Raw genomic sequence first — 18,342 nt, forward strand, 5'->3', positions numbered from 1 at the left:
ATTTCTCTTTCCCTGATAGGCAGCAGAATCAGTTTGAATAACACATTCTGGTACTACAGGGTAATGGATTGAAACAGGAGTATGTGATAGAAAAGAAAACAGACTGTAGGTGAAACTCTGATTCCTCAACACTTTGTTTTTGTTAAAGAGCACAGAAAGGTGGAGTCCAATCTAGCTTAAGGATATCTGCAAAAGGAGATAATGAATAAGTGCCCAAAGAAATGAAAGAGCTGGAGAGGCAGGCCTACCTACAGAGAAAAGATGTTTAAGAGGAATGTACTGAAGTCAGTGAACAATCTGCTCAGTTCAAGTTGTCATGGAAACTATCCTATTAAATGCTTAAAAAAATCAGCACTAGAAACAAAGTACTACAGTTTGCCTGTTACAAAGTGCTCCCTTAATAAGCTCAAGCCAAGTGTGATTTGGTGCGTCTATATCCTTTTGTAAGCTTGAAGAATTATTTTTCTATTTAAAAGTCACCATTGTACACTGTAGTAAAGGCATGCAAAAGAAAGCCTAGCACTCTCTTTTCCCCCATGTGTGAAAATGTGGTGAAATGGGCAAGAAAATTGCTGTAGACTCAATCTGCATTTTTTTCGTTGGAATGTCAGCAACAGTTGTTTGCTCCTCCTTTCACAGACATAATTTGGATTTACTTTCTGGTGATACATATATTAGTGACGACTGAACTGCCAGTTTAGTTGAAGTCTTGGTATTGCCCATTTCCTTTCAGATTCTGGACCAAAAGTTGCTACCTGCACCTGTGATGGGCAGTGGAAGGTGTCTATAGAACAAAAGTGTTAGAGTTTACAGTATGTTACCCTCCTATTTCTAGGCAATAGCACTAGGATAGTGTACCTCCTTCTCTCACACCAGTTTGCCCCTTTGCTGGCAAACTGAGCCTTTATCCTTTCATGCACAAAATATACCGTTACAGCTAAATTGGAGTTCTGCATTTTACATGTCTAGCTTTACAGCCCAGGGAACCTGCAGAGTTCTTGGGGAGTATCAAGCATCCCACACAACTGATGTAAATAGGATCCACATCAGAACACATCAAATTACATCTAAAGCTGATAAACGCAAGCACGTATTTTAAATCCCTCCACCTCCTAGACTTAGACTACTAACAGCTACTCAGGGCTGTGGACAGGTTCTGTTCACATAGCCCAGCACCCCTTAAACAGTTACCAAAGCCCTTCCTTTAAGTTGTTTGTAACAAAAAAAAATCCTGTATTTTAAAGCACTGAAGAAACAGCTTTTTATAAAATGTATTTATGTTTCTTAATCACTGTAAAAGTACATACCATAGATTTTTACATTTACATATTAAACTGCAATGATTGCAAGGATGCTACTTTACTATATGGGATAGAAAATTGCTCTTTAAACTTACATGTATTGTATTGAAGCAGAAGTGTGGCTTCCCTGGCTACATTGGAAACACTTTGGGGAAAGAAAAAAAAGGGAAAAAAATAAACCTTTATGTATTTTTAGAAAGCCATATGTTTCCTGCTTGGTGTCGTCTTACTCCTTATGTATCCTGTGATTTTGCAGTCAATTTTAGTCAAGTTGGGCTTAAATTCCAGTCATAAGGAGTGGCCTAGTTTTAGAATTCCTTCACAGTAGTGCATCTAAGATCAGTGGACTGTTTAGTCCCATAGTTAAATTCCTTCTTAACAGAGAAGTGCTTTATAAATACCATGGAAGTTATAAAACTATGTAATAAAACATAAATAGGCATTTCAGTAAGCCTAGAATATGTTTGGTCAAACATTAAGCAGAGAAAGTCTCTGAGAGGTAAAATTTGAGCACAGCTGTCGATTTTCATCTTAATAGCAGCAAATCACAGGATCTGAGACCACATGCTGGTCTTATTTTTACAACACTCTATCCTTGCCCTTCTCTGTGCTGAGGTGTTTTTCTTCTTTCTTTTTGTAAATTGAATTGAGACTGGCCTTTTCATCCAAAGGTAAAAACAAAACAAACAAAAAACCACAAATAAGCAAAAAAAAAAAGAAAACAAATCCAAACCACTGAATTCCAGCTCTCAGAAGGCAATGTTACAGTTCAGGGCAGAGAACACTGCCCTGAGAGGTCAGAGAGACTCTGCATACACAGTGCTAATGGTGATTTGAGAGATCCATTCATTAGGATCACCTAAGAAAAGGAGCTCAACAGCACCAAGTTTGTGGATCAAATGCACTGGAAGGTATCCTGCTACACTTACCTGTTGCAGTGGCTTGATGGATCAAAAAGCCCCTGGGGGGGAACATTAATACTCCACATAGACTAGAATCATTTAAGGAGTGATGGTGATCTCCAAAAACAAATAATGCTGAAAGAAAAGTAGTGATAAATTCTGGGAAGAATTTGTAGGCACAAATCTACTGAAAAGTAGAATTTGTAGGCACAGATCTACTGAACACAGTATGTGACAAGTACTTTAAAATGAGCAATAGATAATAACTATGCACAGATAATATGGGTGTCAAGTCTCTCAAGTTTCTTCAAAACACAAAGCTATTTAAATCTCAAGCTCCAATTTTTCTTCTAGTCAGATCAATGTTGTCCCCTCAAGTCCAGCCTTTTGAGCCTAAGATGAACTGTTTGGTTTACCAGAACACTCTTATGCTTCTCTGATCATGCAGCATGCTCCTACTTTGCTGGGAGTGGTGTTCTTATTGCATACCTTGGTTGGTAAGTTTGCCGTTCAAAGTTAATTTCTTTGAAATCTTATTCAGTTTGCCATGGTCTGGAAATCAGTATGAAATCAAAGAAATTTTGCTTTCATTTGCATGCTTAATAATCATGTGTAATTTTTGTGGAGGAAAAAAAAAAACAAAAACAACCCAAACCAAAAAAACCAAACAACAACCCAAAACCAAACTACAGAAGTTAAAGACCCGTGCCCACACAGTATAGCAAACAGACTGTGATTTTTCCCCTCTCTAAAAACCTGATAATCATTCTATTATTCTTTATGCTATCAAAGACCAAATTGAAATGAATGAAAAATCAGAAAATAAATCTTTCATATCTTTAAAAGTCAGGTAATTAAAACTTAGCTTTTGACAAGTGTTAAAACCAAGTTAATTTCTACCTTCATATAGGTAGAGATCTGTTCTATCTTCAGAACTGATAATAACGTTTCTTTTAAAAGAATAATGGCATAGAGATTCTTGTCTTTGCTAGAAACCCAGAAATTAAAGGGAATCATAACAATCTAATAATCTGTCAGCATCTTGAAGATGCTATTACAAACACTAGGCTTTTTTGCACTTTCTAGTGGTATGTACTACAAACAAAAATCACCTCAAGTGACTTAGCACTGTTCTCTTATCTTAATTACTATTAGCCCTTTTGACATAAATAACTCCATTCTGCTGAGCAGTATAAGAAGGTACACCTTGCAGGGAAATAAAAACCTTGAAGCCTGAATGCATTCATACTGTACCCTATCTCATTTAGACATATTCATTAGCTCTGGACCAGAGGAGATCAAAGCACAGCCACCTGTGCTTTCCAGAGACATAATTTTAACTCATACTTGCATAAAGCAGCCCAGCCTCAAAAACTGATTTGAATCATGAATCAAATTTAACGGCAAACAACTGTATGGCTCATAAACCCCATTCCCAGGGACCACTGCCCATACATAAAACCTGCAGCTAACCCAGCATATCTCATAAAAACAAAACATGAGTACTTACAGGCATTTAAGAGACTGCTGAGTTCTGACTAACCCCAATTCTTTCAATGCTTAGCTTTGACTAGCTAAATCTTATTCAGGGTCTTTATGTTTTGTAATATATGCAAGGACCCCACTCAGTGATAACTATGTTTTTGTAAATAGAGGCTGCATACATCTAATCTGAAATACCATCCTCTGTGATTAGGTGGATGCCTAATAACTGCAGTTGCAAACACATGTCAAACTCTAAAACTGCACAGACTGTGGCAGACCGGACTGTGCTGGAGCATACAAACTGTATATGCAGATGGCGCTCAGACATCTTGTACTGCTTTCTGATTTCCTGAACTAGTCTCAGTCAGTGAAAGATTTTATATCATTGAGAGCTAAAGTTGATTTTAAGGCTACTAGATGTAGAAGCATCATCTGTAAACATTTGAAATCTCATTAAATATTACTTTACTAGCACAAAGATTTCAAAGTAAATATTCTACAGGCTAAAGAGGAGAAGGTGGAAATGTAAGTCCTAAACTTAGTTCTGTTTCCATATACAACTGTGTTTACATTGTCAAGTCTGACCTAATATCTTTGCTAGAATGGAAATCACACCCTTGCCTGTACTCCCGAAGAAACTACAGGGAAGATATATGTGGAACTTGAGTGTTCTTTGAAGAAATAAAATGCTGGAGAAGCACAAGCGTTCTGTATACCTGACAAAAGCAAAGGGAGAATTACATAACTACAGTGTGCTGAGAAGTTTGTGGTTAGATACCTGCATCTCCAAAGGGATGCTGATGAGGTCACCATGATTAAACTACATAGATCTTGCTGTATACATTATGTCAGTCTTAAACTTACATTTGTCTGTGCTGCTGGCTTGACTTTTATTTAATGCTTATGCATTCAGTTCAACTGTCAACAAATATTTTTAGGCAGATAAACACGTAATTTTTATTTGCTTAAGTAATTTGTGCCTAAGATTTTCCTTTGAGTGTTTACATCCCTTAATTCAATCTTGAAAACTGAGTATAAGCTTAGGCAACAATCATGTTGTATTTTAAATTCAGTCTTGCTGGACTGCCTCTTTGCTCCTTAATCCATGACTATTTATCCTCTTCAGTAAATTTCTAGGAGGAACTCTTGTCATATGTGTTAGAAATCTGAATAAAATGTATCAGGCACTTTTCACCACTATTTTTTGAGAGACATTCAAGCAACTAAAAGGTGATAAGAGAGAACTTTTTATTCCATGTTACAAAAATAGAAAAAAAAACCATCAAGGGCTGGAGCAGAGTTTATTAATGTGTAACAGAAAAGCTTTCTCATTCCATCAGGTAACAAACATTTACAAATGTTAAATCCTAATGAAGAAATGTCCCATCATTAGAAAAAAAAAAAACAACCATATTTTATTGCTTTCTTGAAAGCAGTATGACTTAAGGGTCCTAATTCATGAGTAGCAATACTCAATGACCTGGAGAATTCTGTATCATTTCCTTATTATTTGTAGTGACTTGCTGCCATATTTCTTGATTATGGAAATTAAGTCACACCCAGCAAAGACAGGCAGTAACTTAAACTCATTAACCTATGAAGCACATACTACTAGTCAGATATTTATTATTAATGAGCTAAACAACAAAAGGTTAGAATACAGTCGGAAGCTTGCATTTTCCAACTCTGAAGGAAAATTTCGGATGAGAGATTCTTTATAGGTAGAAAACTTATCTATTTAACAATGAGTTTACTATTGATAGTGTTTAAGCAGTTACACACCTATACCCCACTAACTGATATGTTTCCAGATAATAATTATAGCTATAACCTGGCTCTGAAGGCATCTGAAATTACAGACTACCCACTATTCTTCAAAGCTCATTACGTGCAAAATTATAGTCTTCCTCACCTTGTTTTCAACTAAATGGAAATAGCTATAACAAGAGCACAGAGACTGTTCTGCTCCTAAATCACTGTATTCCTCATGGCAACGTGGTGTATAATACTATTAGGAATCTAGTAATTGGTTGGACTTGTTCCTTATGTGGGAGTTTTTTTCCTTATATGATCACTTGCTAAATCCATCAGTTATTTTCTGAAGCACTTTGGTAAACAGGCAGCACAGTACTTTCAGGCTGATAAAGGTTAAGCCATTCACAGTCTAGAGACCCACTTGCTAGAAAGACACAATAAGAAATAGGTATTGTGAAATATAAATAAGAGGAGACTGGCATTAACCAGAAGAACAGTCTCTGCTGCTCTTTACAAGGGACTGCAAACCAAACAGCAGATCTAGCTTCTCACCTAGATCAGCAGAAAAACTGGTGTACTTTTGAGGAAACTGGGAGGAAAGGGGTGAAAGGAAATGGTTCTAAGTTAGTTTAGCATAGAATAGCAAACCCTGGGTAGGAATAGCTTGTCATCAAAGCCAAATTAATTGTAGCCCAACTGTTCTAATTTGTCACTCCTGACTTTTCTTACATCTCTCCTAGAGACCAGGCTTTCAGGTCCTCTTTACACCCCTGCTGGGTGCTCTTCAGTTCTGTCTGAGAAACTGTTTTTATGGAATAACTTATTTTTTGAAATACAGGGGGGTTTATTTTTAGCCAGGGAAGTTCACCAGGGGTGATGGTCCCACTTACACCAAGCTCTGCACTGAGCTGTCTTACGGAATTATGAAACAGGTGTCCTTCAGGGGGGGAAGCGGAAAACAAAAATGCAGTTCTTTTGAAAACTATTTCTGCACCTGAAAAATGAGCAGTTACAGACAGAAACAGAAGTCATTATTTTGATGTTCTGGGTTCTCATCAATGTCACTTTCACACTTACTGCTTTTATGTTGCAATTAGAATTCACTTAAATGGCTTTTCATAGCACTTGTTCCTTATGTGAGCATGGCTTGTTGGTCAATTAACCTGTTGTTCTATTAAAGCAGATGTGGTTGGTCAAAAAAAAAAGGCAGCTGATAGCCTATTTAGCTTCAGTTCTGTCTCTAGTTTTACATATTTCAGCTCTAAAAACTTAGAGCTGTTCCTGACTTAAACTGACCTTTATTATTACCTACAGCCCACCAGGGTTACAGAGGCAGTTTTATTCTGCAATTACAAGGGAGAACAAAGAGCAGTACTTAAAAGTAGTAATGCCTCTTTCACTTGACTATAAACTTAGGACTGTGATCTTCATTTTTAAAGAAACCCTGTGCCTACAATGATTTTGACCTGTAAACCTTCAAAGTCATGGTAAGTGACTGAATCTAAACCCAGGGCTTTTATATGTAATATATTCTTTGCGGGGTCAAATATTTTACTGTATTACTACATCAAAGAAAAAGGTAGGGATAATACTGTCCCTTGAATGGTAGGAAAAAGATTAATTTCTCATCTGAAAGTGTTGGGTTGTTTTTTTTCCCCCTGAAATACTCTCCTGCAAACTTAGTGGATCCAGCTGCTTTTTCAGTTTTGCCCCCTCTCCCCCCTCCCCTTTTTTTATATTTAAGATGGCAGTTCTGCTGCAGTGTAATAGGCTGAGAATTACTGTGATTCAAAAAATGAAAATGTTCTGTGTAGCCAATGTAATGATACTTCAGCCTAATGAAGAGTACTTATGTTTCAGTGGTAATGTGAACACAAGGAGAAACCTGCAAGGGTTGCAAATGACAGTGACCAGCAGTTCACCCATTCTATTCACCATGTTGTTCATTTCACTTCATCTGTTCATGCAGCTATACAAACTTCTAGCAGCGGCTATTTCTGACAGCACACTGAAGCAAAACTGTAGGAAACTACAGCTTCATAACCCCGTGCTATTTTGAGAGCACTAACATAATGTATTCCATGCTGATATTGTGCAACGTTGACGTAATACAAGGATGTTACTGCCAATGCTATTATTGATATTTTGTAGACTAGATTAAAGCATTAATAGCGCGAGTATATTGACACTCCAGAGCCTAGACTATGTCCAGCGTATATGTAATTCTGATTTATAACAACAACAAAGAACTTCCACTCGGACACTCTTGCTGGCCAGTATTTGTAATTCCTCATTGGTTGTACTATATAGCATGTGACAAAATAATTCTAGGTGGCCAAACATCAGGATTAAAAAAAAAACCAAAACAAACCAAGTTCTACATTTCCCTGGTGTAATCCCTCTTTGTAGTTCAACAGCTTGCAGCTTGTGTAGCATTCCAAAGGTAAACACATTCAAGTTGGTTTAGAGCAAAGTCTTAATTTCATCTCTATATTGCAGTTCACTTCTAGAACTTACTCGAGTATTGCCTTTCCACTACTAACAGCTTATTGTACCATATTTACTTCAGAGGCAATCCAGCATGCACACTGATTGCTTATATAGTGTGCTGGAATTGTGCAGTTAGGCACTGAAAAAGCTAATCTCTGCAAAAACAGCATGGCCAGGTAAACATCTCAAGTTATCTTGGGTTCTCTGAGCTCATGTACTACCAACTGAAACCGTACCAACAGTGACATTGTTAACCATATCTCAACATAGATTAAAACTGAGAGGTTAAAATATGGAGAAGATATTGAGGTATAAAGATAATCAGATAAAGAAGAAATGTGAATTATGCAGAATGTCCATTTCAATTTGTCAATTGTTAATTAACAGGAGGAGGATCAATCAAGTTTTTTCGGTTATGAGAGCACAGGAGGTAAGTTTCTTGTTCAATGTCACTTGTTATTTGGTTCTGAAAACTTTGATTTCCCCTTGTATTTAAATAGTTACAAGATAAAGTGAATTCAGGTATTTATATTGTGAAAGTTAGGTCTCAAAGGATTTTTTTACATAAATTCTCTTTGAATGCAAATTAAATCTTGCAAAAGACATTTCTACACTCTTTAGGCCAGTGGATCCAAAGTTATTAAAAATATTCTTGTTAATCACATCAGCTCTCATAGGTGTTTTCAGAAATTGGAACTTATTAAAAGCTTGTTGGAAAGTATGAGATGCTAAGAGTCTGAGAGGAATGAAAGGATTAATCAAAACCTTTTATGGATAATGGTATTATGTAATAAGAGATGTACACATCACGTTATGAAAAACAATTTGTATGTGGTAAATTAATGTGTCTTGTAAGGGATTTAGTCAAAGACAATATAATCCCAGCAAGCTCAGACGATGCCAGATCTCTACTGGTATAATCAGGCTAACGACTGGGACTCAGACTGGAAGGAACTGATTTTTTTAAAACCACAATTTCAGTAAAAGGTGAAGCTGTAGCACATACAGTAGTTTGGGTGATCAAATGACAGTAATACTTAGATTTCAGTTAAGATTACTGTCATTTGGCTGAATCTGAGGCTCAAGGGAGTTTAAGACTGCATCTTAGACATAGTGCAATCTCAGTGGGGTGTGGACAAACTTCTGTAGCAATTATAATGTAATAACAGAGAAAATCTCAATGGCTAAGGAGGCAGGTTATTACATCAAGATGCATCAGCTTCTCTCCTTGCATGTGCAGGATCTGATTTGCAGGTACAATATTTTTATCATATCTGCAGTGAGAACTATGAAACTGGGAGATAAATAGGCTTGTGGATAATAGCTCCTTTTGGAATGTAGAGCCTTATAACAAAAAGTAACTCTGGTAAAATCAGATCACCTCAAGTGTTACACAATTCAGTGTGTATGGAAAGTATCTAATCAAAAATCAGTAGCTCTTGCCAAATAAATAAATTTTCTTTTCATTCTAGACTTTTCAGAAGACCTGAGGAAATCAAACATAATTTTTGTTATCGGTAAGTAGGATTCCTTACTTCAACTTCTACATTTGAAAATCCCCAAGTTATTTACCTCCAAGTATATGATTTATTTTAAAGTTTGGCAGAATAGTTTGGTTAAGAATATTTACACTGCAATGGTGGATTAGTCTTTTGAAAGGGAGTTAAGATTTAATATCATGTTCTTATCCTCGGTCTGACCATGCTAACAACAGTTGTGTAAAGCTCGGAGCAGGTTGGCTGCTGAAGTGTGAACATATTCAAAATGATCTTATAGTTCTTACATTAGTGTTGTGTAGCCGCAAAGATGCCACACTAGCATTAGTAAAAACATTACTAGATTGGATTTATAACTCAGAATTTTGAGGGTTAGGTGGAAAAAAAGAAAAAAAAAAATCAGGTCTTTTCACCTATTCATTTGTGAAACAACTGTTACAGGTTTCCATTCTGCAACTGCTCAACATACTGTTAAACAATCAATGGACTCATTGCCATGAATGATACTTAGCACGCACTGATGCTTTACAGGTTCAAGGTTTATATTGCTTCCTGAAAGTCCACAGAGAAAAAGCACTAAGTTGATGCTGATCTATAAATGAGACTATGTAATTAGCGGAATTTTTAAACAGCCTTTTAAAACAAATTATAACCAGAGTATTTACAAGTTTCAGCTTAAAGCTTACTGCTAATTACTTGGAAAGAGTAATAGCTTTTGTATCAAGCAGTGTTTTTCAGAACTGTTTTACAAGGAAACTGTTTAAGGAGAGATGCCTAAACATGGGGAATTTTACATAAAAGTAAGTCACATTGTGCATTCTTTTTCCTAAGAGGGGAAAAAAAAAAAAAGTGACATCTGAAAATAGTCATAAATGAATGGAAGTTTTATTCAGAATCCAACAGGTACCAAAAGAACATTCCAATACCAGCAGATTGAGACAGGTGTTCTTTATTGAACACTGGCAAGGCTGCATCTGAAGTATGGGTCCATTCTGGGCTCCCCAGTACAAGAAAGATAATGACTTACTGGAGCAAGTCTGATGCAGGACCACAAAGATATTTGAGGGAAAGGAGCATTTTTCAGATGAGAAGAGGGTGATAGTGCTGGGACTTTTCAACCTGGTGAAATGAAGGCTCCAAGGGATCTTACCTATATGTATAAATACCTGATGGGAGGGAAGATGAGGGAGTCAGAATCTTCTCAGTAGTGCCCAGTTACAAGAGAAGAAAAAATGGGGACAACTCAAAATACATGAAATTCCATGTGACCATGGTGAGGGTGGTCAAACACTGGAACAGGTTGCCCTGAGACTGTTGAGTCTCCATCCCTAGAGATGTTTCAAACCCACCTGGCCACAGTCCTGAACAACTTGCTCTAGCTGACCCTGATATAACAGAGTTGCTGGACTAGATGATCACAAGAGGTTCCTTGCAACCTAAAGGATTCTGTGAAGAGATAGTGTATTCATGTGTTGCACTTTCACCTTACCCTATATTAAACCAAATACAAGTTGACTCAATTTCTTCAAAACCAATGGTGGATGTGTCTGGAAAAGTAAAACTAGATTCCTGAAGAGCTTGTTGGAGACTTTTCTTAAGGGAAAGATGCATAATACAATTTTCAGCCTTTAAGCAAATTCTAATTCCATGCTTACTGAAGTACATCTTCCTGCTGTTCACCACAGTGTCAAATTCTCATTCTCTCTGCCTCACATATCTTATTGGAAAATTATGCTCGGGCTTGTACAAACACAGATTTAAAAAAAAAAAAGTGAAGACACTCAAGGACTTTTGTCTCTGAAATTGTCCGTGGTAAGGCTATTTTTCATTTATCTCTGGACTGCTTTTTCATTCTCAAAGAGTGGGTTTTAGTTTTCATTTATAATTTTTTTATAGGCCATCTTCCAGGTGAAACTGGAAAACATACTTTTTCCTCTTATTCCTGCTCTTAAATCTACCCCAAACTTTCTAGTAAATGCTTTCTAGGAACAAAGGAAAATGGTGCTTAATCAAAATTCTAAGTTTTGTTTGTTGAAAATGTTATGATGAAAAGTGTGACAGGTTACTTTTCCACAAATTATGCAGAATGATTTATACTTTTTCCCAAAATACTCCCATCCCCACCCCCATCCTCCCACCTCTGAAAAAAGCTTCGTGAAGTCTGATCTGAACAGTAAGGGTGTATATTTTTATCCTGGAATTTTTTTTACCATCATGAGATCTTTGTGGTTGTTCATTTGACTGAAAAATCTTGATGTAACTCCATCTAGGCAGTGAGGATAAATGGTATTTCCCAGAGACAGATTTCTTACTGGTGCTAGGTTGGAGTGGCCACAAGCTCTTGTGGCCTTTTCAGGCAGGTCAGTCTGCCTGAATCACATGCACATGCACAATGCTCTCCAGGTTTAATATAATACACAGGAGGCAACTGAATTCTATGTGCCTAAGCATAAAGTTGTCTTTCTTACATGTCAGTCGAGCTGAAGTCTGATCCCTGTGAACTGTATAGGGACAAAAGAAAACTTTGAAGAAGCCTCAAAAGAAAACAGCACAACTGTCATTCATGAGGGGAGCGAGGGGGAAAGAAGAGGCACCACAAATTCTCAGCGGGTCAGTACTCCATTGCACTGGACAGCACTAGTAATGATCAGCCCACCATACCTTGACTAAAAAGACAGCAGAGAAGATGAGTTGAAGCATGTTGCTGTAGGTACTTAATGGGAAAAAACTGTCTTGGGAGTTATTAGGAATGTTTACTCATTACCTAGATGTATTCATGAGGAAATACTAAGATGCTTATAAAGTTGTTTTAAAACTAGAGTTCTAAAGATGTGCATTTCAAGTAGTTTACAGGCTAATTGAAATACACATACCATCTGCCAGAGCTGGCAAACTGAGATACTGTTTATAAGACAAAAAGGGGGGGGGGGAGCAGACAATTTCCTTCCCCCATTGATTTCTCTTTAAAATTGTCCAAAAATGGAGAGGGGAAAAAAATAAATAATTATTATTAATTAGCAAAGTTTTACATTAGAACTAATGTAGGAATTGGAAGAACAGCCAACTTGGATTAATTAAGCAACAATATCAATGTTTTATCCAGACAGCAAAGCAAAGACATAGAAACAGCAACTCAAAAATATGGAAAATAGCAGCACAGTAATAAAAGAGGCAAAAACAAGTTAAATTCAGCCTGAAAAGTAAAATTCATGATAGAAAATAAACAGGAGAAATTTGTGGGATGTGCTAATATTCAAAACTTATGTAATTACTGTCAGTCACAAAAGAAAGAAAAGACACAAAACTAACAATAATAAAACAAGAAAAATACCAACCAAAAAAGCCTTTTTCATCAGAGCAACGCAAAACATAAAATCTTAACCACAATGAACAATATATGAGTTCGTCATTCTTAACTAATGCAATACTGTATATCACATCCAGAAAACTGTCATAACTAACAAAATTACTGGAAGCACTACCTCTCCCTATCCTCTACAGGAGTATTTCAAGCCAACCACGTTTGGCTTTGGTGGAGGCTGAAAGTGAAGCAGAAAATTTTCAGGAATCTTTCTGCACTTTGGACCAGAGAGAAGCTCCTCACTTACTCTTAAAACATGGTGTTTAAAACTCTGTCAGCCAAACTGATTTCCTCTGCAGAATCTTGTTCTCGCTGATGAACCAACTGGTTTAAACTCAATATAAGACCAGCCTTTTAGCTGACACTCGGAAGATGTTACCTACACCTACAGGTAAAACATTATCAGCTGCAGCCACTGGCTTCTTGTGCATCAAAAAAAAAACAACCTAACCCTCACACTCCCCCCCCCAAAAAAACACCCAAACCAAACTAAACAAACCACAAAAAAAACCCACCAAAGATCACAAACCATAAAACTCTATTTGTCTAAGATATGCCAGAACTTGAATGACTTGATCTAACTTGGAATTTAGCCCTGCTTTGAGTAGGGCATTTTACCAGAAGAGGTCCCTTCCAGCCTAATTACAGTACAACTGCTGTATTACAGCTCCTTCTAAAATCAGATAGGCGCAGGATGAGCAGTGCTGATAACTAAAAACTCAGTCAGTCCAAACTATAGCAGTAGTAGTTAATGAAGACTGCTTTTTGTGACTTGCCATGAAATAAACACGTTTCCCTCAAGAAAATGGTGAAAACACAGTGGTGTTCCAGGACATCACATCACTCTGCCAACATATACCAAGTTTGTTTTCTGATTAAAATCATGTTTCAGAAATAAGAAAAATAAATGCTGAGGGCTTTTTTTTTGTTGTTGTTGTTGTTATTTTTAAATAATAGCATCATTCATATATGGTTTCACTCAGACCAAAGTCATACATGAACAGCAGAGGAGGTGCTACTGAGAAGCCTCCAAAGGCCATATTCTGAAGCTAAGGCGTATTTTTAGGTGTATAAATAATCCAAGTAGCATTGATAGAATTGCCGAACTGATCAAGTCCTCCAAAATCATAGCTTGAATATGAAAGATAACTTGACTGAGGTTATTTTGATTTCAGTTCTGAGGCTCCAGCCAACTGTGCAGCTAGGTTTCCCCTGCAAGCACTTTTCCATGATACAGGGATGCTAATCATGAAAATAAGGTCTAGAATTGGAAACATTTTAAAATTAATGGTGGGACTCTTGTAAATCCTGCTGCTGGCTTTTTATGCAAGTGTTCATGGCATTTTGGTATATGATAAACTTGTAATACTTGGCAAGTTTCAAGTAGAGACATCTCAGTCTGTCTGTATGACACTTTTGCTTTATTAATATTTCTGTCAGAAAAACTGGTTCATGAACTGTTCATACTGCTTGTTCCTGTCCTTGCTCACTCACAGCAGCAGGCCCAGCATCACTAATTCATCTGTTCCTGTCCCTCTAGCATCATTAATTCATCTGCTTGTGATTTGGTGCTCCAGGCCGGACCAATACATTTGAATCACATGCCTAGGCTTGCGTCTGTCATAGTCTCTAGGAGATTTGGGCATGAGGGAGAACAAGTGTAAGAGTATCCATTTCTTAAACCAAGATCTTTCACTGATCAAAGGCAGGCAATGAAACATTCAGAAGTGCTGCTTGGGTGGTTGTCATTTCTTCCTACCCACAGAGACCACTCTTCTTGTCCTCTTGAGGTGCTCTCTATGAAGCATTTCTACAGTCAGTAATTAAACAGGGAAAGGTAACCAGTACAGTCAGCAGTGCTGCCAGAAACTTATTTGCCAGATGATTCCCTCACACAGTTTCACAGGCAGCTGAATCAACATAATGGAAGGGAAAACTGCTCTAAGAGAGTGTGTAAATCTTTTAATCCAGCCATGTCTACAGAAAAGCAATATACAGAACCACATTTAATTTCTGTGCTCTGTCTAGTACCCTGATTCCAGATACTTGCTTACTGTTTGTATAAGGAAGCACAAAGGAATACACAAAGGACTCGGTTTCCAAGAACAATCTCACTGACTGATAAAATGTGCTCAATTTCTTAATTTGCACTTCTTATTTTTATTAAGGAATTAATTTTTAAGCGATATGGTCTGTGCTTAGTAATACTAGCATAGTACAAAAGTGTGCTAACACTGAAGAACTGGTGGCAGTTCTACTTTCTCTTACAGGTCACAGAACACTCGTAATTCCTCTGGCCATTTTCTAGGCTTTAACTCTTCCTTCATGTCATATATGAAAGTTAGAAGACGACACAATTAATCTGAATAGCAAGTTACCATGAATCAGGCTGTTAACACAATCTTTTTTTCCCCAAAGAATATGCATAGGCAGAGTAAAAGATGACAACATGCAGAAAAAATGACAATGTTCTCAAAGAATCTTACGCCTTCGCAACAAAAGCGGGGACATATTTTCCTCCTCCTAACAATTGAGCCACTGGGAAACATCACTACCTTTTTCAATGCCTCAAGTTTTTTTATGTTTGAAAAACAGCATAACAAGTTACACTGAGGCCTTTTTAACTGAAAATATCTTTGTGCTAGCTTTTGTTATATCTTCTATGCAGCTGTTGTTCCTTATAAACTTTATTCAAGTAAATTATTATTTTTTCTTATTCTTTTTAGAAAAATACATAGAGTTAATAAGGAGACCCTCTAAAAGAGCATAATACAGGTTTTGCAACACTACAAACTGATATTAACCCTCATGACTGCATGGCTATTTTGCTATTAAAGCTGGGTTTGTAGCAGCCCTCTAAGTACATACTTTGAGCAGGAAGGAATTATCTAATCCGTACCAAAAAAAATGCACTTTCACGTTCTTTCCCACCTAAATAGCTCTTTTTCAGTCACATTAAATAATAGGCTTCAGAAGGAGACAAGACATTAATTAATACTTTAACTTCTGGCATGTAAGTTAGTTTTGGTGTAAACACTGAGTATGTGTTTGGCCCTCAATGCTGAATTTCCTGGGGGCATTCAGCCTTTTCTTATATCAGGCCAAGCAAGAACTGTCATCTCATTCACTGATCCGAAAGACCAAGATTTTGTAAAGTGGGTCGTACACATTTGTCAAGCAGTAGGATGCTTTGCTACTCATCAAATGGCACTAAATTAATAGCAGTGGCCATAAAAATTACCATTTTCAGCACATAAATGTAATTTAATTATGTCTTTTTGTCTTTAAGGAGCTCAGCATTTTAATCTCATCTTTGTTGAAACTCTTCTGTAAAAGAAGTAAACATGGTCAATTTTAATTAATGTTTTGGGGGCACAGTAATTCTCATTATGGTGTACGCCATACATATACCCTGTACGTATGTTAATCTCACAGCATTCTCTTTTAAGATACTAACAGATAAAGGTTATTATAGAAATGCATCAATATTTACCTCAATATTTACCTCTTAATCAACACAATATTGTTCTTTCATTGTTATATCTAAAACAAGATCTAGTCTATTTAGTACACAAAGAGACGTGAAATTTCTGTTTGGCTCCACATTCAGAAGAGAAACAGTTACATAAGAAACAGAATAAAGTAACCTTTATAGCTGGGGTTTTTTTCTTTAGTACTGTGTATATACACCAAATAAATAGGATGCAATTACTGCAATGCTAATGTATTCAAGACCAGGAGACAATGTGCAAACAAGCACTAATGTAAGAAACCAAAACAGACTAGAAATGAAATTATGACTACACGTTACAGGTTATTTGTCTATAATTTCCCTGCATCTATTTCTCTGTAGCCATGCTTATTTATTCCTTGTTTTCTTTCAGTCAGTGCTTTTACAAAAGAAAAACTTTCATATTATTAAAGCAACAGAAAAACAACATGCAACCCACATTGGCAAGAAAATGAGGCTATGACAAATATATTTCCAGCTAAAATTGTAGCACGAGTGTGATTCTCACACCATGGGCTGATAATTGCCTTTGTGAAGCTGAAGTAAAAGACTCCAAGCTATAGTATACCAAAAATGTTCTTTTGATGCTACCTCCTTATGGCCCAGTTTTTATTCTCAGCTACAGTATTGTAACTTCTCTGAAAATTATATGCTCAGAGAAATTATTTCTTAAATTGAATGCAAAAATCAGAAGAAAGCTCGAGTCAGGAGGAGATGCTGCCAAATTCACTCTATTATGAATGTTATTCCTATATTTCTCATGGGAAAATAAACAAAAAGGAAAATCACATGTTTTCTAGCATCATACATCCACATAATAGAGTCTAGTCATATTTGCAAGTCTAAACAGTTGATAAATAGAAGTCACCTCCTTAAAGGCATGATTGAAATAGATTGTTTTCTTGGCCTTGTCTCTACTTCAGAGCACTGTCTCCCTACAAGGGTATAAGTACCACCTACTGCAGTAGATCTGGAAAGATCCATCAAAGACTGTAAAAACACTGCTACATACCTTGAAATGTCTCCGCAAATCCTGATATTGTCACAAAGGAAACTGCTTTCTTGGTCTCCTTCACCCGCAGCAACAACATGGCGCCTCAGCTCCCCACCCAGTTCAGCCCTCACGGTGTGTTCACCTCAGCTCCACCAGCGGCTCTGGAGATCACAGCGACACCATCCCCAAGAAGTAGCTTCCAGCCATTCCCATGGTCAGCCAGTTTTTCCAGCCAGGTTGGCAGCTGCCACTCAGCAGGCAGCTGAATAGGCATTTGGTGTTCCACATGGTTGCCCTTCAGGATGAGGAAGGAAAATCAGGCACCTCCATTGAGCAGGTGGGACAGGACAATGGCAGCACCTGCAGAGCAAAGTGGAAGTCTCTGAGACAGCCCCAGAAAAAGGGCAGTTTTGGGTCTCTTGAGGTGATTCTCTCCTGTCAAACGGAGGAGGGAGGGTTCAGGTGCCATTTCTGACAACCCTTGCAGCATTTCACCTGAGCCCCTGCTCTGCTCTGCCCACACACCCAGTGGTTAGGGGCAGGGCTGGCTGCAGACACCTTCCCTTCAGCCTGTGGAAAAATCACTTGAGCAACTTCACCTGAGCTGAAACTCCCTGCACCCCTCCTCGTGTCTGGCTCCAGGCTTGGCTCAGAGGTGGTTTTCAGCTGTTTTTTATAGCTGTGGTTGTAGACAAGCAGGTGGTAACAAGGTCTCCATGTGCCCTTTGTTGCCAGGTGCTTTATTCTTGCACTTCCCTGCAGCATGCTCGAAGAGCAAGCCAGTACTGCAGCTGCAGGGAGGGCATGACTGAGCCTTCGTCAGCATTGAGCAGCTTCAGTACCTGGCTCTCAGTTACCTGCAGACATGCCAGGATGGGAAAGCTTTCCAAGGGAAGAGCCAAATCACTGTGAAATTTTACGTTCACTATAATGCAAAAGGGTTTAGTTAATGTACATCTACGTGTGCAGTATCCCACATAACAGAGGCAGGTTTCGCCATCTCTTTACCTATACCTTCCCATTCCACAAATAGGGGCAAAATATTTC

At 37.6% G+C, this 18,342-nt stretch overlaps 1 protein-coding gene across 1 annotated transcript in view; it reads left to right on the top strand.

Annotated features, from left to right (window-relative positions):
- AK5 (adenylate kinase 5) overlaps positions 1 to 18,342 on the top strand; it is a 90,819-nt gene that overhangs the window by 58,581 nt on the left and 13,896 nt on the right. Inside the window, exons 9-10 of the mRNA XM_061345122.1 lie at positions 8,321 to 8,363; positions 9,406 to 9,450. Of these exons, the coding sequence (XP_061201106.1) occupies positions 8,321 to 8,363; positions 9,406 to 9,450 (88 nt within the window). The remainder of the gene's footprint in view (positions 1 to 8,320; positions 8,364 to 9,405; positions 9,451 to 18,342) is intronic.

Source organism: Neopsephotus bourkii, unplaced genomic scaffold, assembly GCF_033783945.1.
Source record: "Neopsephotus bourkii isolate Nb327-2 ecotype Australia unplaced genomic scaffold, CSIRO-AGI_Nbou_v1 NB_234, whole genome shotgun sequence".
Taxonomy (NCBI): Eukaryota; Metazoa; Chordata; class Aves; order Psittaciformes; family Psittacidae; genus Neopsephotus; species Neopsephotus bourkii.